General features: G+C 37.1%; 1 protein-coding gene across 4 annotated transcripts in view; it reads left to right on the top strand.

Annotated features, from left to right (window-relative positions):
- Positions 1–22,294, top strand: part of ATAD2B (ATPase family AAA domain containing 2B) — a 77,896-nt gene that overhangs the window by 29,473 nt on the left and 26,129 nt on the right. For 3 of the 4 annotated variants that reach the window (XM_040597908.1, XM_040597911.1, XM_040597910.1), the window contains 11 exons: positions 159–247; positions 1,249–1,408; positions 2,348–2,438; positions 8,024–8,335; positions 12,077–12,209; positions 13,980–14,166; positions 14,834–15,019; positions 15,663–15,798; positions 16,099–16,295; positions 18,631–18,790; positions 22,108–22,230. In XM_040597908.1, coding sequence (XP_040453842.1) covers positions 159–247; positions 1,249–1,408; positions 2,348–2,438; positions 8,024–8,335; positions 12,077–12,209; positions 13,980–14,166; positions 14,834–15,019; positions 15,663–15,798; positions 16,099–16,295; positions 18,631–18,790; positions 22,108–22,230 — 1,774 coding nt within the window. The remainder of the gene's footprint in view (positions 1–158; positions 248–1,248; positions 1,409–2,347; positions 2,439–8,023; positions 8,336–12,076; positions 12,210–13,979; positions 14,167–14,833; positions 15,020–15,662; positions 15,799–16,098; positions 16,296–18,630; positions 18,791–22,107; positions 22,231–22,294) is intronic. The other variant, XM_040597909.1, reaches the window with a different exon arrangement.

Below are 22,294 nucleotides of genomic sequence, written 5' to 3'. Positions count from 1 at the left end.
AAATTCAGTTTTATTTTCAGACTATACTTTTTGACAAAGGTGTCTCAATCAATATATGTATTAGTTTAGAATTTTAATGCATTGTAACAAAAAGATTTTCCAATGTTGATGATAAATCATGAATTAACAGTAAATTCAATTATTTTTTTGCATACCAGGCATACTTGATGAGACCCTCTATAATCTTTTTCGATGAAATAGATGGCTTGGCTCCAGTTCGTTCTAGCAGACAAGATCAGATTCACAGGTAATATTTCTTATACGCTACCATTATTTTGGTATATACTGCATTATCTTGGTAAACTCTTAAATGTAATTTTACACAGTTCCCACAAAAGGTTTTTAATTCTGCTTAAGCCCACGTACACTAGAAAGGACAGATTGTTGAGGATTTTTTTTGTGTTGAAAGTCATCTTTTCAGTTCTTCAGAGACTGTATTTTGCTGAGAATTGAATTGTAATGGAGATTACCCATCAGCAACGTTATTAACTTAAAATTCCCCAGCATTTCTTTTGGTTGCTGGTTTTGTACTGTAAACAGATCATCTGTTACGATCCCGGTAGAATAATCCATTGAAAAAAAATTTGCTATAAAATGAGAAATTGTTATGTTCTATAAATGAACTGGATACTCATATCATTTTGATTCTGGATGGTGTGGCGTGCAAACTTATGTTGAGTTACTATCATGTCATTTTTAAAAATAATTTTTACAACAGTTTACTGCTGGTTGAAATTTACTTACTGGCTGCCTTCAGTCTCCATTTTTCTGTGTTTTTTATGGTGAGGCACTTACATTTTTCATTCTATAGGTGACGGCATTTGTGTGGTTATCTACCCCCGCTCAGCTGAGCAGGCAGGAGAGAAATTTTGGGGCCAGCAGACTAGGAGGTTATAGGAATATACAGCTTTGGTTTGATGCACTTTTCTTCTGCCTGGTGCTACAGTTGCTCTGAACAGGACGATGCATACACCGTTAATGGAAGAGAACTTTTCAGAGCTGCAGTAAATGGCTTCCTGAGCTCACATTCCCCAAAGCTTTTATAGGAGGAAGTTTGGTGTGTAATACTAAGTATAATACAGATTATATCAAAAGGTTCCTTCTTCCATTGAGACTTGAAACAGTTACGCAACTGTTACCTTAACTTTTTTCTTTGAAATTGTGAATGTTGCAGTTGAAAAAGTAAAAGAACTCGCAATCTTCCATATAATTGCTTTTTTTTTTTTAAAAAACCCACCTCTCTTTTAGCTCTATAGTGTCTACTCTTCTTGCCCTCATGGATGGACTGGATAATAGAGGTGAAATAGTTGTAATTGGTGCTACAAACAGACTGGATTCTATAGATCCGGCACTCAGGAGACCTGGTCGCTTTGACAGGGAATTTCTTTTCAACTTGCCTGATCAAAAGGTAAAGCTTACAAAGGAGATTTGTTAATAAACATTTCTAGTGTACTAAACATTTGAATGTCTGACAACCAAGGTTATGAAATAAAAATATGCATTCTTATTTGTAAGAGTGTGTTTTAATTTTTGGAAGGCATTTTTAGTAAAAGCACATTGTATACATAAAATTGTAATGAACTTCAGATCTTCAGAATATAGTTAAAACTAAAGAGAGGTAAATTGTTTGCATTAGACTGAATTGCTGATCAAAACCCTGTGGTTTTGTATGGACTTGTGTAATGAGCCCTAACTACTGGGGTTTTGGAAGTTATGGTAAGAGAAAATAGCTTTATGAGCATGTAGACTAAGTACATAAACATTCTACATGCAAAGCCAGATGATATTGGTAACAGGAACATTTCAGTTCCTTGTTCTAGACTTCTATAAAATCAGCCATAATATTTTATTAATTTATACTTAAAATTAAATTTACTTTGCATATTGATAGTTATCTTTGGATTCTGTAGAATTTAAAAATGAAATAGTTTTGGAATTCATGTGTATGTACTGTGCTACTCAGCAATAAATTACGTGGCAAGGCATTTGACAGTAGAAGCTGTTAATCATAGGTGCAGCAATTAAAAATCATAGAATTATGATAATTCCTAATAAAACATGAGTTTTGATCGGTTCATGTATAATAATGTTGATTAAACAGCAATTAAAATGTGTAACTGGTATACTGAAAAAAACCACTGCTTACATAAGGAATTAAAAAAGAAGCGAAAACTTCCACTCTTGAGGGATTTTGAGTGCTAGGTTCTATGTTATGCATCTCAGTGACAGGTCAAAACCAGATAAAATAACTTCATATTCACATGAATAAATAATATTCTTGTCTAAAATATTATGACATAGATTTCACTTGCTAATTTTGATTTTTTTTATTTTTTTTTTAAATCAGGCACGAAAGCACATTCTACAAATTCATACCAGGGATTGGAACCCCAAATTGTCAGATCCTTTCTTAGGAGAACTGGCTGAAAAATGTGTTGGTGAGTTATGTTTCTAGTACTTTTACTGTAGATGCTTTCTCTTCTGTGTAAAACTTTGAAGGTATGTTAAATGTATCAGGGTATTTTTTTTATTTTTACCTTTCTAAACTTCTGTACTTTCAACAGCACTTTTTTTTTTTTTGTAATAACAAAATACACTTCTGTCTTACTAAAATGTGAAATGAGTAGCTAGTAGTCGTTTGAAAACACAAACATGTCGCCTGTCTCTAACATCACTGTCCTTATATAGGATATTTCCCTCCAAGAGAAGCAAAGTGAAGTGGGAATTGGAATCTTTAGGTAGACTTCCCGTTAAATTAGTATAATACAGAAGAGATAGGGAGACCTGGTCTTGGGTTTTTTTCTGTCTGCTTATGGAGGGAAAAAGTACCAGTACTTGTGTGGGGTTTTTTCTTGTTTTGATTTTGTTTTTACTGACTGGCATGCTCTCCTCTGACCTAAATCCAACAAACTAACCAGCCTTTCTAAAGATGAATTTTTTTCCAGATTGCTAGCACAGAACAACCTCAAAGTGTAGATATAGGCAGGGGGGAAAAAAGCACCACACCATGAATACATTAAATATACCTTTGGAGCACCCAAAGACCTGCTGTACTATGGTGGTTCAAGATAAATCTGCTGCTTAAAAGCTAGTTAGAAATAAACCCAAATATTTTTATAGTGAATTTAACAGAGGAAGTGACCCAAAACACACACCACAGTCTCTTCTCAACAATTTGTCATGCAAAGATACATCCTCTGTCAGTCATCTGCTTGGACAAGCACTGAAGTTCTCAGAAAAAGGACAGTCTCAAATATCTGTGCATTGGAATCCATCATCAGAGAGATAAGAACTTCAAATGCAACATCAGTCCATTCAGTCAGCTACAGTACATCCGAATTATCCTCTTCATCCACTGGGACATCTATCATCGAAGCAGCATCCCTCCGCTTTTGATGCACAAAGACCTCAACATCTTCTGGTGAGGAGAAAACATAACTATCCAGCAAACTCCAGTTTAAGCTTTTCCAGGTGTAAGACAGCATGTGCCAAACCCATTTCATGTAAATTCTGCTTGATTTGTGCAAAGACGTGGTGCTGCTTAGTGGGAGAGAGGGGAATAGATGGGATAAACCCCAGTTGTTTCTTTGAAAATTCACCTTGGTTTTGCATTGAGGACACAATTATGTATTGCAAAATTTCAGACCATAAGGAAAGCCGTTCATAGGTTTGATTGGAAGACATTCTCTGTGCTCAGTAAACCTGTCAGTTCTGTGGAAGTCAGTTCACAAAAAGAAATACCTTTTCTGTTTTCTTTGGCTTTCCCACTGTCCAACTCCTTGATTGTCTCTGTTCTGTATCTTGGAGTTTAAATGTTTTCATACATCCAAGATTAAAACCTTTTGACTATTACCAAGGACTTTTTAAAACAGCTGAAGTAAGACTGGTTTATCTTCTTCATCTTGAGATTGCCTCATCATTTCTCTAAGTGACATCTGCAGCAACTAATTATTTAAACAGACTTTCCAGATTCTTTGTGGCCATTGCAAATCAGACTCATTGGCGCACTTGTCACATGATACAGTATGTACTGGTCTTCTATTTCCTCTTGTGTGCAGGTTTTCTTTAAAAACAAACCAACCAATACCCCCTCAACCCCTTCCCCAGGTAAAAGCTGCATAGACTCAACAGGCTTTTCAGATGGCATGATTTATACCTCTCTCCAGTTCATCAAACTTGGGAACAATTAACTACAAGCATATGGATCCTAATGAAGAAAACTGCTGAAATGCTACCAAAGTAGATGACTTTGGGGAAGCAGGTGTATGTGCGACTTGGAACTTTTTAAGATCCAGGGGTGTAATTGTAAAGAAATTAGAAGGGAAAAGCCCCAGGACTTCAAAAAAATTAGCTTATTTCCTGAGGGTTGATTTTTGTCCCAGGTGTTGTGGATTACATACCTTTTAGGAGATTTCTGTGTATGTGAGAACTAAAGGACCCACTTCACTGAATGGCCACATGACTGCAATGTGTGTGAGACAAAGTGAAGCAGCTTGGGGAGAGCAGAGAATTGCTCAGAAGACCACACACTGATGTCTAATTAGTACCTTCAATAAACACAAGTAATTATTATGGGTTTTTTTCTCCTTACTGGAGGTGGGCCCCAGATACCCTGAACTTTAAAAATAATTTCTTATCTCTTGTGCTTACTTCATTGTTCTGAATGATCACTTTCTGTAGGTGGACAGACTCGTAACTATTAACTCAGTCTTGTAGGAAACAAAACATATTAGCAACCAGAAAAGTGTGAATTCCTCCATCTGTCATCTTGCAGATGAATCTTTTTACAATGGAATAAAGGTTATTTAAATAATGTTAAATAGAGTTGTAAAGAAGCAGACCATTGTGCTCAAAATGCTTGTTAAAAATACTCTATTCTGTGCTTATTGTTGCAGGAGCATTTTGTGGCAAAATGATGTTGTGTTAGATTTTTTCTTTCCCGTCCTAATGTTATGATGGAGGGGGAAATTTTGGCATTAGTGTTCATTTTTTTCAGATTTTTTTTAAAAAAAAACATCGTTTTTTTTAAATTTCTGTCATCATGCTGAGTTGTTCACTGACTCGTTTTCCCTGCAGTCCATTTCAGGAGTCGTAGGGAGTTGCACGACATCAATTGGAGGAAGTGGTCAAGTTTGTTCTTCTGAACGCTTCACCCAGTTCAGTAACCGTTTGGTGTAGATTTTTGGGGTAGATGTTAGGCAGAGAAAGTTTCAAAGAGGACGTAATTTCTGCACCACAGAGGTGAAAGAGTATGGGTTTAAAGTTTTAGCGATCGAAATACATTCTTTGGAAACCTAATGAGAATCCAGTTGTTTGCTGTCCTGCTCTTTGAAAGCTGTACTTCGAAAACATTAGCAGATTGTGGTGGTGATGGGTAGAACAAAACGGGCTACTTGACAAGTCTTCCCTTATTGTGCTATGTTAAGGTGTGCTGGTGCATTTTGCCTGCCAAACTGAACCCCCTTTGTGAGGTGCTTCAAAAAGGGAGGCAAATGCACCGAACCTTGGGTTTATATTGCAGTGCCATTTCAGGCAGAAATAAATTCAGGTTATTTACTGTTGGCACGATACATTTTATTTTGCTTTGACAGTACTTAACTCATGTTTTTCTTCTTCTTAATCAGTGTGCATTTACTTCTTGGAAAGAAAAAGCTTCTAAATGTTTCATAAGAAACAGGATTTTGGCAGTTTTACTGCCACTGAAATGGATGTACAGTATGCACAAGAGAGTCCCTCAAAAAGAGGCACCAATTATTAGTCTTGAAATGTAATTGCTCCTGAGAAATGAAAGGTAGAAATGGAGACTAATTGTGTATCTGATCACCTGAGAATTTAATTTTAAAAATAGGCTACAGGCTATTATTTCCTAATTTTGCAATTCTTTGGAGATGTACAAGCGGTGATTAAAATGACTGTTAGAAAGTGATATTACAGCATTTATTAATAGAAAAATTGGAAAAGATACAGCTCCTACGCTGCTGAATCTTTTGTCACGGAGATACTAAAGTAGTTTTTAAGGTGACAGGCGTTCAGTGCTGTATATCTCTAGCACATCTTTGATTTGAGCTTTGTTTTAGTCATGTCCGTGTCCCCCTGTCTATCTTTTTCTGTGTTTAATCCAGTATGCTTGTTAGATGAGAAATGGACGAATTTAAATGGGAATGCGATACCTGATATTGAAAGAACAAAGCAGAGTTTAAAGGAAAAACCTTGGTTTTCATTTCTCTGATGCATCTGTAGCTACTGTCTAATGGTTTCACATGGTTAATGGAGTGTGCCTGCATGGTTTTGATTTCATAATGGGTGTTAGTTAAAAAAAAACAAACCTGAGTGCTGAAAAGAATTAGTTGCCTATTGATTAATGTAGTGGATGTATTTGAACTTATATTTCAAATGTCAGTTGTATTTATTTCAAGGTAACTTGTGAATGTGAGTTGCTGCATTTTAGATAAGTAACAGTGTGTGCACATCAAGTTACACTATTATAGCTACTAACCTCTTATAAAATTGGGAAACTTGGTATAAAAGTTGCAGAAGGAGCCTGATATTTGTGGTGATCTTCCATCTGTGTTTTTATTTTTAATAATTTTCAAGTATATGAGAGAAAGGTGGAACTTGAAGTCTCAGCCAACTGACAAGTTGGTATTCTTTATTATTATCCCCTAAATGTATATATCTGAAAGATGAGGATGGAAGATTGTCTATCTTTGGTATTAATCGCTTCCTTTTTTTATTTTTCAACACTGTGTATGGAATCAGCTTTGTTCCTTGTTGCTTGTATGAATCTTGTAAAAATACATGTGCCAGCAGCACTGAAAGAACAAGAGGATAAAGAAACAAGGCAGGCTTCAGTTTTGGGACTTGGTGCTGCCAAAAGTGTATTAGAAGAGTAGAGTAGAAAAAGCTCAAATGTGTAAGACCTGTTGAGGAGGAGGAGGTGCAGTTAAAAAAGAGTTGATTGAGAATAGTTTAACCAAAGAATTGACTAATTAGCTTCTATAAACACTTCACTGCAAAATGGTAAACTTTTATGTGGCAATACCTCAGTGCAACACGTTTTCCTACAGTGAGTATAATTCTCTGAAAGAGTTTCCCCACTGGAATAATGTTTTACGTTTTTTGAAAGATGGAGCTACAGTGCTACAGAATACAGTGGCATATTAAAGTGTCTTGCTGAGAGATAGGGAAAAATTTAATACCTAATTTCTAATTCAGGGGGGAAAACCCCCAAATCATTAGTACTGCAAAAGGCACAGAAGTATTAAGTCTCTCAGTATTTCATATCAGATCTGTGTTTTTCAGTAATGATGATTAAGCAATTATAGGTAGCCACCTGTAGATACTTAGGAAGCTAGGGTAAATTAAAATTCAAATGTTCTAAAATACTTTTTCAACTCTTTTAGATACAGTAGTAAAATTATGAAACTCCAAGAAGTCTCAAACATTTTTTTCTTGCCAGTAAAAGTTCACATTTTTCCAAGAGTTCACAGTATGGTTTTTTAACAAGAGATTTAATTTCTTCCTTATTCTACTCATGAAACATTTTTCTTCATACTTCTCATTTTCTCAGTCTCGAGAAGTTTGAAGTCGGTGATGTTCATCCAGTATAACAAAAGTACTTCGCTGTTAAAAAGTATATACACGTAGAGATACTAAAGTAAAAAAGGAGGAGAGGGACTAGCCTGTTAAAATTGCACACATATTTTAGACAATATTAAGAAGAGAGATGACAGACCTATAACCCTGGTCTGAAAATGCACTATGTATTGCACTATATAGTGAAAATGTAGGTCATTTTAACATCAATGTGGAACTGTTTTTTACTATATTTCAATATACCTGTACATAATTTATTGGGACACAACACTGTCACTAGGTTACGATGTGATACCTTTTGGCAGATGCTTTTGTGGACCTTGACAATTAAGTATTACTGATTGGTTTTAGCTTTAGGCATGTTTGAAATACGTGTAGCACAGCAATGCTATTTCACAGAAGATATTTTTGTTTTTGTGTGCACTAGGGTACTGTGGAGCTGACATAAAAGCACTTTGCACTGAGGCTGCCTTGATTGCCCTGAGACGACGCTATCCCCAGATTTATGTGAGCAGTCAGAAACTACAGCTTGATGTTTCCTCAGTAGTTCTCAGCGCGCAGGATTTTTATCATGCAATGCAGAATATTGTGCCTGCTTCCCAACGTGCCGTGACATCTTCAGGACATGCGTTATCTCCTGTGATCAGACCACTGTTGGAACGTACCTTCACTAACCTTCTGGAGGTTTTACACAAAGTATTCCCTCATGCTGAATTTAGCCAGGGTGACAAAAGTGAAGGTATGTGATACGATTTTTTTTCCGCAAATGCTGTTTCAATTTGAAAATCCTTCAACTGGCTTTCTTGTATTGCTCACCTTAAACGTGATACATATTTGATTCGGTGTACGTAAATACACTGAATCACTTGGATGTGGCATACTTTTACTGATTCCAGGTTGCTGTGGAATTTAATAAACTGACCTTATGTAGACCAAGATCCCATAGGTGTGAGTGTCACCTGAAAAAAGGAGACACCCCCCCCTCCCCCCAAATAATTTACAATTGAAATATGAGAAATAATGGCACATAGTCAGATGGCAGAACAAAAGAAAATAGTGAGATGATGTTGCTTAGTGTATTTGGACCTGAAACCGGAGCTCCTGTCCTGAGTGTCCCTGGTCCTTTGCTTGCTGATGATGTGGAAGCAGGCTGCAGAGGAGTGCTACGGGGAGCTTGCAGCTCAGCAGGTGAGTCTGTGGTTTGCCAGATACCTGAGCCTATGTAATGGTCGTCTGTAGGTTAAGGAGAAAGTCCTGAGGCTTCCCTCCCCTTGAACTGGCCTGATGCACTCTTGATCCTGAGTTGATTCTGCTGGCTTAGCAAGCGGAGAACTATTTGCTGTGTTGTCAAGTTAGCTTTTTGCCAAATTAGTGAGTAAAATAAACTCGCTAAGGGGTCAGATGTATGCCAGAACCCTGCTGCAATGGGAGTGATGTGAGTGCATTGAGGAAGCTGGGAATGAGAAGGAATGCGACTGACTGCTTTGACTGGCAGGGAGTCAGTAGGTGCTGGGTTATTTTACCCAGCTCTTCTCTGAGACATACTTTAATAGTTACCCATGTAATTTCTTGGAAAAGTTGAACAAGGTATCTTGCTTTTGATACCTACTTATTCTGTGACGTACTATTTCCTACTGTTCTTACCTGGGATTACCCCCACCCCCCAACTATGTAAACAGTACTTATGGCTGTGTGTGATGAACTTGACAATAGCCCAGGTCACAGATTGAATCTGTGACAGTCATGACTTTCTTTTCTTTCCTATTCTAGAGCACACTTCCAGGCTGCAGCCCAGGCAGCTTGTGCTGATCCCTGTGCTGGCTGCTGCAGTTCCTCCAGCCCAGCTGTGCATTTTTGCTCTATCCCTTCCACTTTAGTACGCCAGACCCTTTGTTAAACCCTTTAGCCAACAAAACTCATCCAAAAAATGATGTATTTTTTTCGGGTTAGTTTTCTGCTGACTGTGGGATAGCTGGAGGTTTTAACAAGTGTTGGAGTTGGCACAAAAATGGGGCCTGGGAGTGTGTGGTGGTGGGTGGGGGGAAGTGGGCTCCTTGCAGCTGCAGTTAGATCACGTTGGGCTCCCTCGATCGTATGAGGCTCCTGTAACCAAAGTTGTGTAAGATGCTTAAGTCAGTCTGTATACTGTTAGCCTGTTGGTAATGCCCAGTTTAGAGATTGTCAGTATTGTTGAAGAATTGAATTAGGTATCCCTGTCTTTGTTGTGAAGTTCTAGTTCAGATTATTTTCTTCAGTTATATTCTTTACATTCCTATTTATTACAGGTCATTATTACTAAGAAGTGAGTTTGGAAGCATTCATTGATTTAGATAGTAGTTTTACCAGATAATTCTGCTGCTGTGGCTGCTTTTATATGTTTTTAAGTAATCAATTTTGAAGATACATGAACCAAGGTTTCTTTAAACACTTCTTTTGTACCTTAGGATTTTTTCTTAGTCCCTTAAACTTACCTGTGTTAAAAAAAAAAAAAAAAAGCAAAATCTACTTTCATGTACAATGATTTTAAATGTAAATGCAGATTACGCACTAGGACTTTAGGACTTCAGTTTTTCTTTAATTCAGAGCCAGGTTTATATCAGATGCTTACTGTTGTGCTTACAATCTGCAAATCTAGTTTTCTGCATGTCTTTTCAGTTCACTAATGATTCCTGTTTCTTGTAATTCAGTGAGTCAAATGCTCAAGCAAAGGATGTCACAGAGGCTTGACACTTAGAAAAGGCAGCCCATTTTTTAATCCCAATAATTATATATTTTAGGAAGTGAAAGCTGTGTCCAGTGCATGAGCATAGGACTCACCCGGTGGTCTACGTTGGTATAGAAAAAATCCTGCCTGTGTAGGGACTGCAGTGAGCCAAGAGTTAGGGGTCCTATACCTAGCTGATTTGAAGGCCTCTATCCTTGCCCAGAGCTAAATGTCCAGCAGCTTCTGAACTGCTTTTTCTTGCAGTGGAGTACCTTTTGGCCACTGGTTGATGTCTGCAAGCCTTTTTTATCGTTTCCCCCTGAGGGATGATTGTCACATACCAGGGCCAGCAGAATGTTACTCTTGCCCAGCCTACTCTGAATCCAGTTTCCTACATGACACAGCCAGCTAAGGGAACTTTTGTTGTCTCTTAACCATTTTTCCCAGGACCACACATCGAGGTGCATAGCCCTTAGGTGGTGTCTCCATCCGACACTTAACACTGCCCTGAAGTTGGTTCCTTTGTCCCACCCATGGTGGCGGTTTGATTAGTGCAGCAGGAGCTGTGCCACAGCTTCATGTAAATCAGGCAAATCATGCAGTGGGTTGTATATTTGAGAATAACACTGGATCTGTCTCTATTTCACACTTTCACGTCACAGCAATTCATTACCGTAAGTGGCTGTAGCCAACCTGAGCTTCTGGGAGGCTGGCCGGCGGCTGCCCCGGACAGCAGTGTGCTGCCCTGACTCCGGGCGCTTCTCAGACGTGCTGCCCATCCGTGGCAGAGCAGTTTGCTCCTCGGGAGACCTGGCCCCTGCACTGCTCTTAGTGTACAGCTTGAATGGCTGTCACCGTTTTCATCCCATGGTGGCGACTGATTTCTCCAGGGGAATGAGAATGCATGGCTTGTGTAGGGTAACATCAACTGAACTCTTTTCCTGGGGCAAATAAGGATCTTGCAGCAGTGTTTTTGCCGTTACAAAATCACAGCAGTCTACTTTTAATACTGTTGCAGCTCTGGTAGCTAATTAAGCTGTACGTGATTTTTCAACTGTCAACTGGTTGTTTTGTTTTAGTGCCATATTGGTATTTTTTGCTGTTGTTTGTCCCTGCAGTCTGTCTTTTAACGTATCATCTTTTAGCTTTTTGTTTCTGAAGGCTATATGGAAAGTACTATCATTTCATTATGATACTAATTAGCAAAGGAATTAGGTTAAGGTATAGTACATGAACATGGATTGAATTGAAATGATTTTAATAAAAAATAATTTGATATACTTTGGCAGATTATCAGAGGGTGGAAAACTACTCTTCATAAACATACATTGTCTAGGTAGTTGTGCTGAGAATAATTTTGGAAGAAGTGTATCTGTAAAGATTTGGGCACTTAGAACAAATAAGTACAAAATTCTGTATAGTCTGAGTATTTATAGATTTTATAACTTTATCCTTGAATAACCTCTAGCTGTGAAATAAAATCAAAGGAAGCATTTCCTAACAAGTTAAACATTTGTTGTATTTGTGAAGTTGTTCTGCTTGATGGTTTAAAAAAATAAATTGTAATTATGATTAGACTTCTACAACATGTAATTTGTGTTGGGTTTTGATGTAATAAGTATTTAATATTCTGTGTTCTAATACTTAGGCAGTTTTAAGTCAAGTTTTCTGCATTTGAAAATGTGTTATAATTTACCCAACGAAATTTCTAATGCCTTTTCTTGTTTGTTGTGCTTAGAAGTGATAAGGTTCTGATTAATATATTTCTTGGAACAGATGTACCAAGCCTAATATTAGATGATAGTGAAGATGAGAATGCTTCATCAATTTTTGAGACGAGCTGTCACTCAGGATCACCAAAGAAACAGTCATCAGCTGCTATACATAAACCCTACCTTCATTTTACAATGTGAGTGTTTTTCTAAATGCATATAACCAGATAGATAAACCCATGAAATTCTTACATCAGGAGAGGTAACAAAGATGTTCTTTTGCTTTATGGTGGCAATGGTGTTCTGTAATAGAAACCTGTAAGTGTATGGACGAATGTTTTAGATCTATGAATGGCCTTAGGAAAGGCCACATCTTAGACACCACAATCAGAAATATTTTGCAACAGACATGTGTAGCTTAGAAGTAAGGGGGTGTTAACAGCAATTCTTAATTGTAACAAGCCACTGTAATTTGAAAGATTAAGAACTGGAAGAGAGGTATATTCATTGTTTTCCATGGAAAGTTTTGGGAGAATGGGAATTTAGAAAGTGTGTGTGAAATTCGGATGAGTCTTTCCTGTATAAATTGGACTGGCCACAGTAATTAAGAATAATAAACTCACATTTCTTTGTTTTGTGTTAAGAACAGTACTTTACGTGATAGGTTCTGCAGAAAATTTGCTAAACAAAATGAGGTTAAGAAAACTGTTCAGTAGTAGTACTGTTTAGTAGAGCCATCTTGTGGAAAACTACTAAAATTTTTGTGCTGAAGAGTAATGCCAGAACAGCATTTTTGGAAATCTAAACTTAAAAACAAGGATTTGAGGTACTAGTCAAGTATTTTAATGGCAAATCTAAGCTTTTTTTGTGAGGTTGGAAGGGGGGGAACCCAAACCCAAACTAACCATATATATATTTGTGTGGATGTGTGTCTAAATAAAATAATCTCAAAGAGTGTGTTTATTTTTGTAAAGTATGTAAGCCTCCCTTAATCTATCTTTCTGAGCTTTTTTTATTGCTATCTGTGTGTGTAACCGCCACCATCAGAATGGAAGAGCCAAAGGTCAACAATGTTTATAGCTGTTACAAAATATTTAACCTGAAATAAAAGCAGCCAGTGTTGTTTCATTGCCCAAGCTGGTAGATGCACAGATAAAAATGCCTTAATGAGAGAAAATGCAAATTAATGTAAGCAACTGTCTTGTTTCATAATCAATTTTCTATAAATGGAAAAGACTCTTAATGGAAAAACCTAATGCTTCTCTCTTCTTGGCTGTCTCATCCCTAAAACAGGGTGACCCCCCCCAAAACAAACATATGCAAACCCCCAGAAATGCTTGTATGTACTCCTTAGGATTTCTTCTCAACAGCAAAACAAAAAAAAATATTTACCTTCACAGTTTTCCCTTTAAAATCTTTTTTCTGTCCGGAAATCTATGGAATAAAGTGTATGAATATGCTAGAATAGAAGATGAATCGTGATTTTATTCAATCCTACTTTAGGTCCTATTTCTTAAATAAACAAAATATTGAGATGTTAGGTGGTTCTTGGAAATCCTTGGGTAGCACTTAAGGGATGAATGGTTCAATCTTGGATTCCTGAAGCTACTGAAGAGATGCTTTGGTAGTTAGGACTGAACTTGATTAAATAGATATCTTCACTGGAGGTCCATTAAGTCTTTTTATAGGATCAAGGAATTGGTTTTAAATCAACTGGTTATAGTCACAGTTTTAATGAATTTAATATGTGAAGAGCTTTGCACAGATGAGTTTGAATTAAATTGTGAAATCAAAGAATAGGCAAAGCTCAGGTTATTGAGAATTGGAGTAGTGATGAGGGATAGTAGAGTTAGCTGAATCTTTTCAGGCTGTTGTAGGAAACTGGATTCTAAAATATCTTCTTTTATATATCCATCCATTGATAACATTGGCATGTTAATTGTATTTTGTGACTTATTCTGTTGCAGGTCAGCTTATCACCAGCCAACCTCTTACAGACCAAGATTACTGCTATCTGGGGAGAGAGGTTCGGGTCAGACTTCACACCTTGCTCCAGCACTATTGCATGCTCTTGAAAAATTCTCTGTACACAGGCTAGATCTGCCAGCACTTTATTCAGTCAGTGCCAAAACGCCTGAAGAATCATGTGCACAGGTGACATTTCAGATTCTCTATAATAAGTCAATGGTGTAATTCTGGAACAGATTAGTTGCATCAATATAAAGGCAGCTGACTGTAATGTAAATTAAAAGCCAGGTTTTCATAGTCTCCTTCTATTTTCAAGTTTAAAAGAAGGGGGTCTCTGGAGGGTGATTGAGGTGTCTCTGCTGACTAGTGAGAGTAATTACATTTTTAACTTGCCCCCTCAGTCACATACCTAATGTCAGGTAAGCTTAATATGGTTATTCAGTTCCTGATTTTCATTTTATTATCTTGTGCATGAGTTGGTGTGCTGTGTTTTTAGGTTTATTTACTTAGTTTTAAATCTTCTAGGTTTCAAACCTGTTTGGGATGGATTTTGCACGGGTTGCAAACCAGTTCAGTTTTCATCTTGATTGTTCAGTCTTAGCAAGTTTTTAAAACATATATGACAAGTGTTTGTTTTATAGTGCCCCTAGCCCATTGACATAAAGTAGCTGAATGATGCTGCTAAGAGTCACAAACACTTGTTTAGAAAGCCTTTATTTATTAGATAATTTTCTTTTACTGTAACGTTTGTATATAAAATACCACAAATGTGAGTCATTTCTTAGTCCACAAGAATTTCATTACAAGTGATAATGAGTTTCTTAGTTTAAACACTGTTGTACCTTTTCATTAGATCTTTCGTGAAGCTCGAAGAACAGTCCCAAGTATTGTTTACATGCCTCATATTGGTGATTGGTGGGAAGCTGTCAGTGAAACTGTGAGAGCTACTTTTCTAACTTTGCTGCAAGATATACCATCTTTCACCCCTATATTTCTACTGTCTACCTCTGAGTCCATGTATAGTGAATTGCCTGAAGAGGTAAGTTTATTGTGGAAGGAGGCATTGTTAGGGAGGTATGTGCTCTTCAGAATGTTTTGATCATGGAAAAACAGTCTGTGATGCAGTGGTTTTCTAATTTAAAGTATGTCAAACTGAACACGTAATATTAAGTAAATGTAATTTTCTTTTATGAGGGAAGTATGTCCATGTTACTGATTTTTATGATCTCCATGCTGCTTTGCTGAGAATACAGAATTGTTCCTTTTGTCAGAAGTTCATTTTGACAAATTACTCCAGTATAATTAAATGCAGATTTAGTCTAAAGGCCTAACCTTTAGCTTTGTATCTTCTGAGGCTCAAGATGGGGGAGGGGAGTTCTTATATTTTTTTGTCAACATTTCCTTTGATTTTTTTTTTCTCCTGCCCTTTGTTGTCTTTTCACTGCAGAGGGGCCATTGTTGGGATCATGGGATACTGCAGGTTTAGTTACTATGGAAAATTCAATGAGAATTACAAGTATTTTCTTTCCCTAGGCTGTGTATGCAGCTTTGGGTAGAATTTACTGTCTTTGCTCGTGTGGCTAATTTTGAAAAATTTGTGACTGGTGTTTTAGTATGGTCATTAATCATGTATTTTTGAGTGGGGGCTCAATTTTCATATGGCTGTTTTCTTTTTTTTTTAGGTGAAATGTATTTTCAGAATCCAGTATGAAGAGGTTTTTTATATTCAAAGACCGAGTGAAGAAGACAGATTGCGATTTTTCAAAGGGTTAATTCTTGATGAGGCAGCAATGCCCCCACCAAGAAGGAAACAGGCTGGTAAACTAAGTTACAATAAAACCAATAATTACGTTATCTGATATTTTCCTTTTTCAAAATGTGTGGGTAAATGACGGTTAGTGTCATTAACATTTGACAGTGTTAATCAGTGCCCAGAATAAATTTTGTGTATTACAGTTACCAGTTTTGGAAAATGGAGAGCTGTGGGGTTAAGAATGCAGTGATAGTTAGATCGATGAGGCAGATTAAATCTATAATGAAAATGGGAATGGCGTAATCCCGAGAGCCACTGTGTTATTAATATTTCCATTGTCTGACTTCTTGTGGTTTTTTCCCTAGCTCTTCGTGCTCTGGAAGTTCTTCCTCTTGCACTGCCATGTCCTGCCCGTGAGCTGTCAGAAGCAGAAAAACAGCGAATGGAGGACCAGGAAGAGAACACATTGAGAGAGCTGCGGTTGTTTCTCAGGGATGTTACCAAGAGGCTGGCCACAGACAAACGCTTTAACATCTTCAGCAAACCGGTGGATATTGAAGAGGTCTTGTTTCAGTAATGTGCAAACAATGAAGTTGAAACTATTAGAAAAAGGATATAAATTGAAAAAAGGAAATGCTTAGGTTAAAAAAATAATAATGTTTGGTCCATAATCTTTCCAATCTAAAAGGAATCTACTGATTTTTAGCTGGTGCGATGGTCACAGCCTCATCATCTGTTAAGCAAAGAGTTGGAGGATGTTCTTTGGCTATACCAGTGACCTATTGAAAGACTTGTGCATTCCTGTCAATTTTGTAACTGAAATCAGCATTTAAAAATGCCCTCCCTCCTATCCCTACCAGTGGTCCTGAAATACTTGAAACCATAAATATAATTCTTTAATAAAAGCTTTTACAACTTTGTAATCATAGGCACGATAATTCTGGGAAAGTGATCTGTGTTCTGTAATGTATTCAGCATTAATAGTATTGTTGAATAATTTCAGCAGTAATGCTTGTGGATGCCATTAATCACAGATGGTAGCACATTATAAGGCATTAACTGGTTGATTATAGAGTGTGCACACCTAACTGATGAGACAGTTTGATCTGCAAGTCTATTTCCAGGTGCTTCTGTATGAGTAGGATTGTGTTCAGTCTGACTTTGAGATCAGATGCTGGCCGATTGCAAGCTTGCTAATTAAAAAAAAAAGCTTAATTGCTTCTGAAGAGAAGCATCTCTTTTGGAAGACATTAAGAGATGAATATAGGACATTGGAAATACAGCATTGTAAAAAGCAGATTTGCAGTGTAAATTCCATGCAGGATGGAACAGGCATCTTTTATGGGCCCACACAGTCCCCTCTCAGTTTGAGCTTGCTGTAGTGTTTGGTAGCTGACTTTTTTTGAAACACTGTCAGGAGCTCTTTAATGTGGCAACTTACAGTGCAAGCTTGGTCTGAGCAGTAACTTTGTTTGATTTTTATTATGAAACTGCTTAGGAGGTCCATTATTAAAGGAAACAATACTCATAGTAAAGGCAGTTTCTTTCTGGTCTAAACTGACGTGAATAAGGGCGTGTAAAGAAAGAACAAGTTACTCTCCTGGCTTTGTAGGTGGAGAGAAGCAAAATGTAAATGTCTTATTTAAAAAGACTAGCCCAGAACCCTACTAATCTATCGTAGTGCTAGAAATTAAATGCAATCATTTCCATCCTTCCTGGTGCATGTAAGTACAGGACTATCCTTTCCTTTTCTACAATAGCCTGTCTCCTTGACTTGCTTAGGAAATGCGTTAAATGTGTTCCAGTCCTACTTGTGTTGCAGAGAATGCTGCTATGTGATAAGTCAAGGATTTTCCTGACTAATTCAGCAGCAGTTAGGGGTCAGTACTGGTTCTGGTCCTGTTCAACTTACTCATCAATGACCTGGATGAGGGGACAGAGTGTACCCTCTGTGTACCCAGAGCTGTTATGGCTTGATCAGAATATGTATTTAACTCTTCAGTCTTTTGGCAGCCACTGTTGTACATGGGTGACTTCAAAGGAAAAAACTCAATACTGTTTCTGAGGCTGTCCATATTTTTAATTGATTGTAATTGTAATCACATTGAAACATTCAAGTAAATGTTGGGGTTTTTTCCTTGAAGTAAATAACAAATTCATAGATATTTTTTTTTTTGGGGGGTGTGTGTGTGAACTTTGTTGCAGCAGTTGTGCTAATGCATTTGACTATCAAGCTTGAGACCCTTACAGTATTGTTAATTACATTAAATACTTTTTAGTGTACCCTAGTGGCTGCTAAATCTCCAGTTAGAAGTTAAGCTCATAGTAAGCTGTGAACTATGACACGACACTTTCTCTTTAGACTGCCCTTCTGCACAGTCAATCTGACATCTTCAGTCAATAAAACCTGACGTTTTTTGTTGAATGACTGATTGAAGGAACTATTCTATTCAATAGAAGATATTTAAAAGCTGACTGTTTGACTGTTCAGTCACCTACAAGGTGAACAAAATGCAGTTTCCCTGGTTTTCCCTAGGGTTTTGAGTGAGGCTGATTGTTTTCGCCTTTATAATCCATGACAGTGTTAAAACACTATAAAAAAATTGTAAGTAAATCAGTCTAAGTAAAATGAAAAATTAATTTACCTTAAAATGTGCTGCCTCAAAAAATACGGTTAAATTCATTTTGAAAGATAAATTAATGAGGTTTGGAAGTCCTGTGTTTTAGTCTGATAAAACTTCTGTTTTCAACATAGATTTGTTTAGAAGTCAAAATGTTTAGTTAATGTATTAGAGCTAAACATGTGGAATGAATAAGAGTCTAAAGACATGAAATTGGCAGTGTTCAGATGGAATGCCTATGGTCCTGTGTCATCTCTATGTGCTGTCTGTTTATAGGTTTCAGATTACCTTGAAGTTATCAAAGAGCCAATGGACCTATCAACAGTAATAACCAAAATTGATAAACACAACTACTTAACAGCCAAGGATTTCCTAACAGATATTGACCTGATCTGCAGCAATGCTTTGGAGTACAATCCAGACAAAGATCCTGGAGGTAAGGAACTGCTCCGTTTTGGCCTACCTACCCAAAAGCCTGGTATTTAATCATGTATTTGATTACTATTCAGGTATTTAAATAAACTGCATCCTATGTGACAATTAGGATAAGCAAGTCCTAAGGGTCTGTGCTTTTAGTGTTCTGAGGCATGTGCTACGCTGGAGGACATTGTAAGAGCAGAACTGCAGCATTCAGAGTTGTCTTCTAATAAATTAGGTTTTCTTTTAAGTTTGATAGCTCCTTTTCAGTGAATAAACTTTGTATATGCAACAAAACCCCCAACATAATTCGGAGAGCTCTGCAGAGAATCCTGCACACAGTCTGGCAGTAGCCTGCTATATTTCCATATTTGAAGTTAAGAACTATGTATGTGGGGGTAGAAATAATACAGGATAAACCATCAGGCAAGGAAAAGGAAGTCAGTTGCAGCTCATTAGCAGAGATCAGAAGTTACTCTCTTGACACACTGGGGTGGGATGCTTTGAACTGAAATGGAATTTGTAGATGGGAATGCATGCAAAAGCTCAAAACTAAGGTCAGAACACCTTGTGTACTTTTCACTAGGGCTGCCTTACAGTGTACGTTGCCTTTTAATTGACAGCTTCGGTAGCCATCAGTAAAACAACAACAGCGACAAAGCACTCTTTTAATGTAGCTGTATTTAATAGATGTGATACTTGCAAATCTGGGTCCATCTACAAGTGTAGTCCAGTGTGTTCAAAGAAGTTTTTCATTAAATCCCGTGAAATCATTCAACCAGGTTAAAGCCTGATTTTTCTGTATTTTTCTTCTCAAATTTTTTATTTTTCTGAGGTGATTGCAGGTGTCTCATGTGGAGTAGCTACAGCGTAGTCTGGTCAGTTACACTTGTTTCGCATTGCCTTTTGAACCCAGTGCTGCTTCGTATCTGTAGAAGATCAGCTATTTCTTCAATTTATGATGCATTTTGTTTTACAACTACAAAAAATACATTTATAATATACATCAAAAGGTTTTCTGTGTTCCTGATAACACACTTTTGAGGGTTTCTAATGTGTAATTGATGTAAACTAATCAAAGCTCTTGATGGACACTTGGGATTCTGAATGTTTCTGAAGAGTGCCTGTTTAGGAGATGAGGAGTGAGAGACATACCTCCTGCAAGTGACTGATGCATGTTTGTGACTTAGTGATGGGCTTTGGGAAGAGTTGGCATTAATATGCACCCTTTGTTCTCATTTTTAGGCCATTTGGATCTGTGGCCTTGGTTGTTTAATTCTAGGAAATGCAGTCTGAAGAAACTGATCTGGCTATTTGTAGGTTAAGTTTTGGATTAGAGTCTCTCATCATGGAGTAGATCATGAAAGATAGTTCTGTCTTCTGTGCAGTTGCCCATTAATGATGTGTTGCTCTTCTGGCACACGAGATTTCTTGAGCTGCTGTGTGAATACACTGCTGAAACAGCACATCATGTCTGTTCTGAGTAAGCATTACATGCTTTCAGATGCACTAACTGAATATTAACCCGTAACACATTCTCTAAAGCAGAGCGTATATGCTTGCCTCTGCTTCATGCTTGAATTTGCAGAAGAATCATGCAGTATCTGCTTCTGTCCTGCCATTAAGTTGGAAAAGCAGTTGAAGTACCAGACTAGCTGGTGTTACACACAGTACAGATATTCAAGACTGGCTTCATTGGTTTTTTTTCCCCTGATACCTTGCTATAAAATTTTATATAGTTTATGTAGTAAGATAGTTGGGTTTTGCTTTTGTTTTTCCCTGCCATTGTTTGACCAGGAAATGTTCTTAAAGGCATGGAAACGTAACCATTGTGTGTTAGACATAATAGTATTTGCCTCTTTGAAGCACTGTGTGGCAAAATCTTGCCTGTAACAGTCTTAGAGGAGAGTAGTAGTTCAATCAAATACTCTTGATTTGATTTTTCTTTTTTTATTCTCCACCCTGCCCCCCCCCCCCCTTTGATTTGAGAGGGCATCTTGAACTTTATTATCTGACTAATATTACCTCTGCAAAGAATGCAGTATAATTTTTTTGTGATCATAAACCACAATGCTTCTCAAATACATGTGGGTAAAAACTTTCATGTTTCCAGTTGATTAAAGTGGGTAGATTTCCCTAGAAAACACATGGAGGGCTCATTTGACCTGGATACTGGATGTTCTTTTTGATTTAACAGTTTCTAGAATTGCTGTTTCTAGAATTATAAACCTTGTTTAATAAAAATTCACTGGTATTCTTGATTGATGTCTTTAGTGATTGCTAAAACAGTAAATCTGCTAATTGCATAATATGTTGTAGACATTAATGTTGATATTTGCTGTTGCAGTACCTCCATCAGCTGGAAAAAGTAATTCAGTATGGATGAATTGACAAATTAAGTATGTTTGTACTAAAGGCAAACAATTGCATTGTAGGTTTCATTGAAAAGCAATGTTCTAGGTGTCAATTTTCTCCACATACAGGCTTACTTATTAAGTTACAATTACTTTTCAAATTTCAACAGTGTTGGAATAATTTCTTGTGTGTGTTTCAAAGGTATCAGAACTGGTCTTCTCTGAAAAAAATGTATTTTTCATGAGTCACGTTTAGGCTTGCAGTGGGGGCAGTGTTTTTTTTCCTGTTCCCCAAATGGAGGTGAAAATGTAGCAAACTTGAGGCTTGTTTCTTGCCAGTTTTTCTCAGTGGATTAAAATGAGAAATACCTGTTCAATGTAAGCAATAAAGTAATCTGTTTTAGCACAGTTTTGAATTTTATAGCAGTTGTTAAATAACAATTAAGAGATAATTTAAGGTTAAAAAAAAATCAGGGGAGTAATATAGGCAAGCCATGTCTACCGTACAGATGCAGGAGATGTCTGGTATGATTTTACAGGTGGTATAATTGCATGTGTGTTCCTAGACACCAGTGGGTAAATTAATTCCTGGACAAGTCCCTTGTTGCTTTTGGAACTCTCTGCACTGTACTCCTTTATACTGTGTAGATCTGCCTGTGGCAACTGGCTGATTCTAGCCAGTTTGTAAAGATTGCCAGTTGATTCAGGTGTGTTCCTCATTTCCTGTTTGCATTTGTTTATAAATGCCACTGTTAAAGTAACAAGTTGTACTTCTGAAAAATCTTGTATCTCTTAAATAGCTGGGTTGTGGTTTTTGAGCGTGCTGTGGTATTGATTCATCTATGTTTTCATACATAATATAATATTTCCCGGTTACTTCTGCTGTGTCAGTGTTGCCATATACAATACAGAACAACATAGAAATGGTCAAAAATTTAAATAATTGTGATATAATTAACAAGTGTTCTGTCCTGTTTTCTAGATAAAATAATTAGACATAGAGCGTGTACTTTGAAAGACACTGCTCATGCTATCATTGCTGCTGAACTGGATCCAGAATTTAATAAGATGTGTGAAGAAATCAAGGAAGCACGAAGAAAAAGAGGTATATTTAACTTCATTTATCACAACACAACATATATGGGATAGAAAACAGAATTTACAAATAA

The sequence above is a fragment of the Falco naumanni genome, chromosome 6, assembly GCF_017639655.2.
Source record: "Falco naumanni isolate bFalNau1 chromosome 6, bFalNau1.pat, whole genome shotgun sequence".
NCBI lineage: Eukaryota > Metazoa > Chordata > Aves > Falconiformes > Falconidae > Falco > Falco naumanni.
The sequence above is the reverse complement of the archived record's forward strand: the minus strand, read 5'-3'. Positions and strand labels throughout refer to the sequence as shown.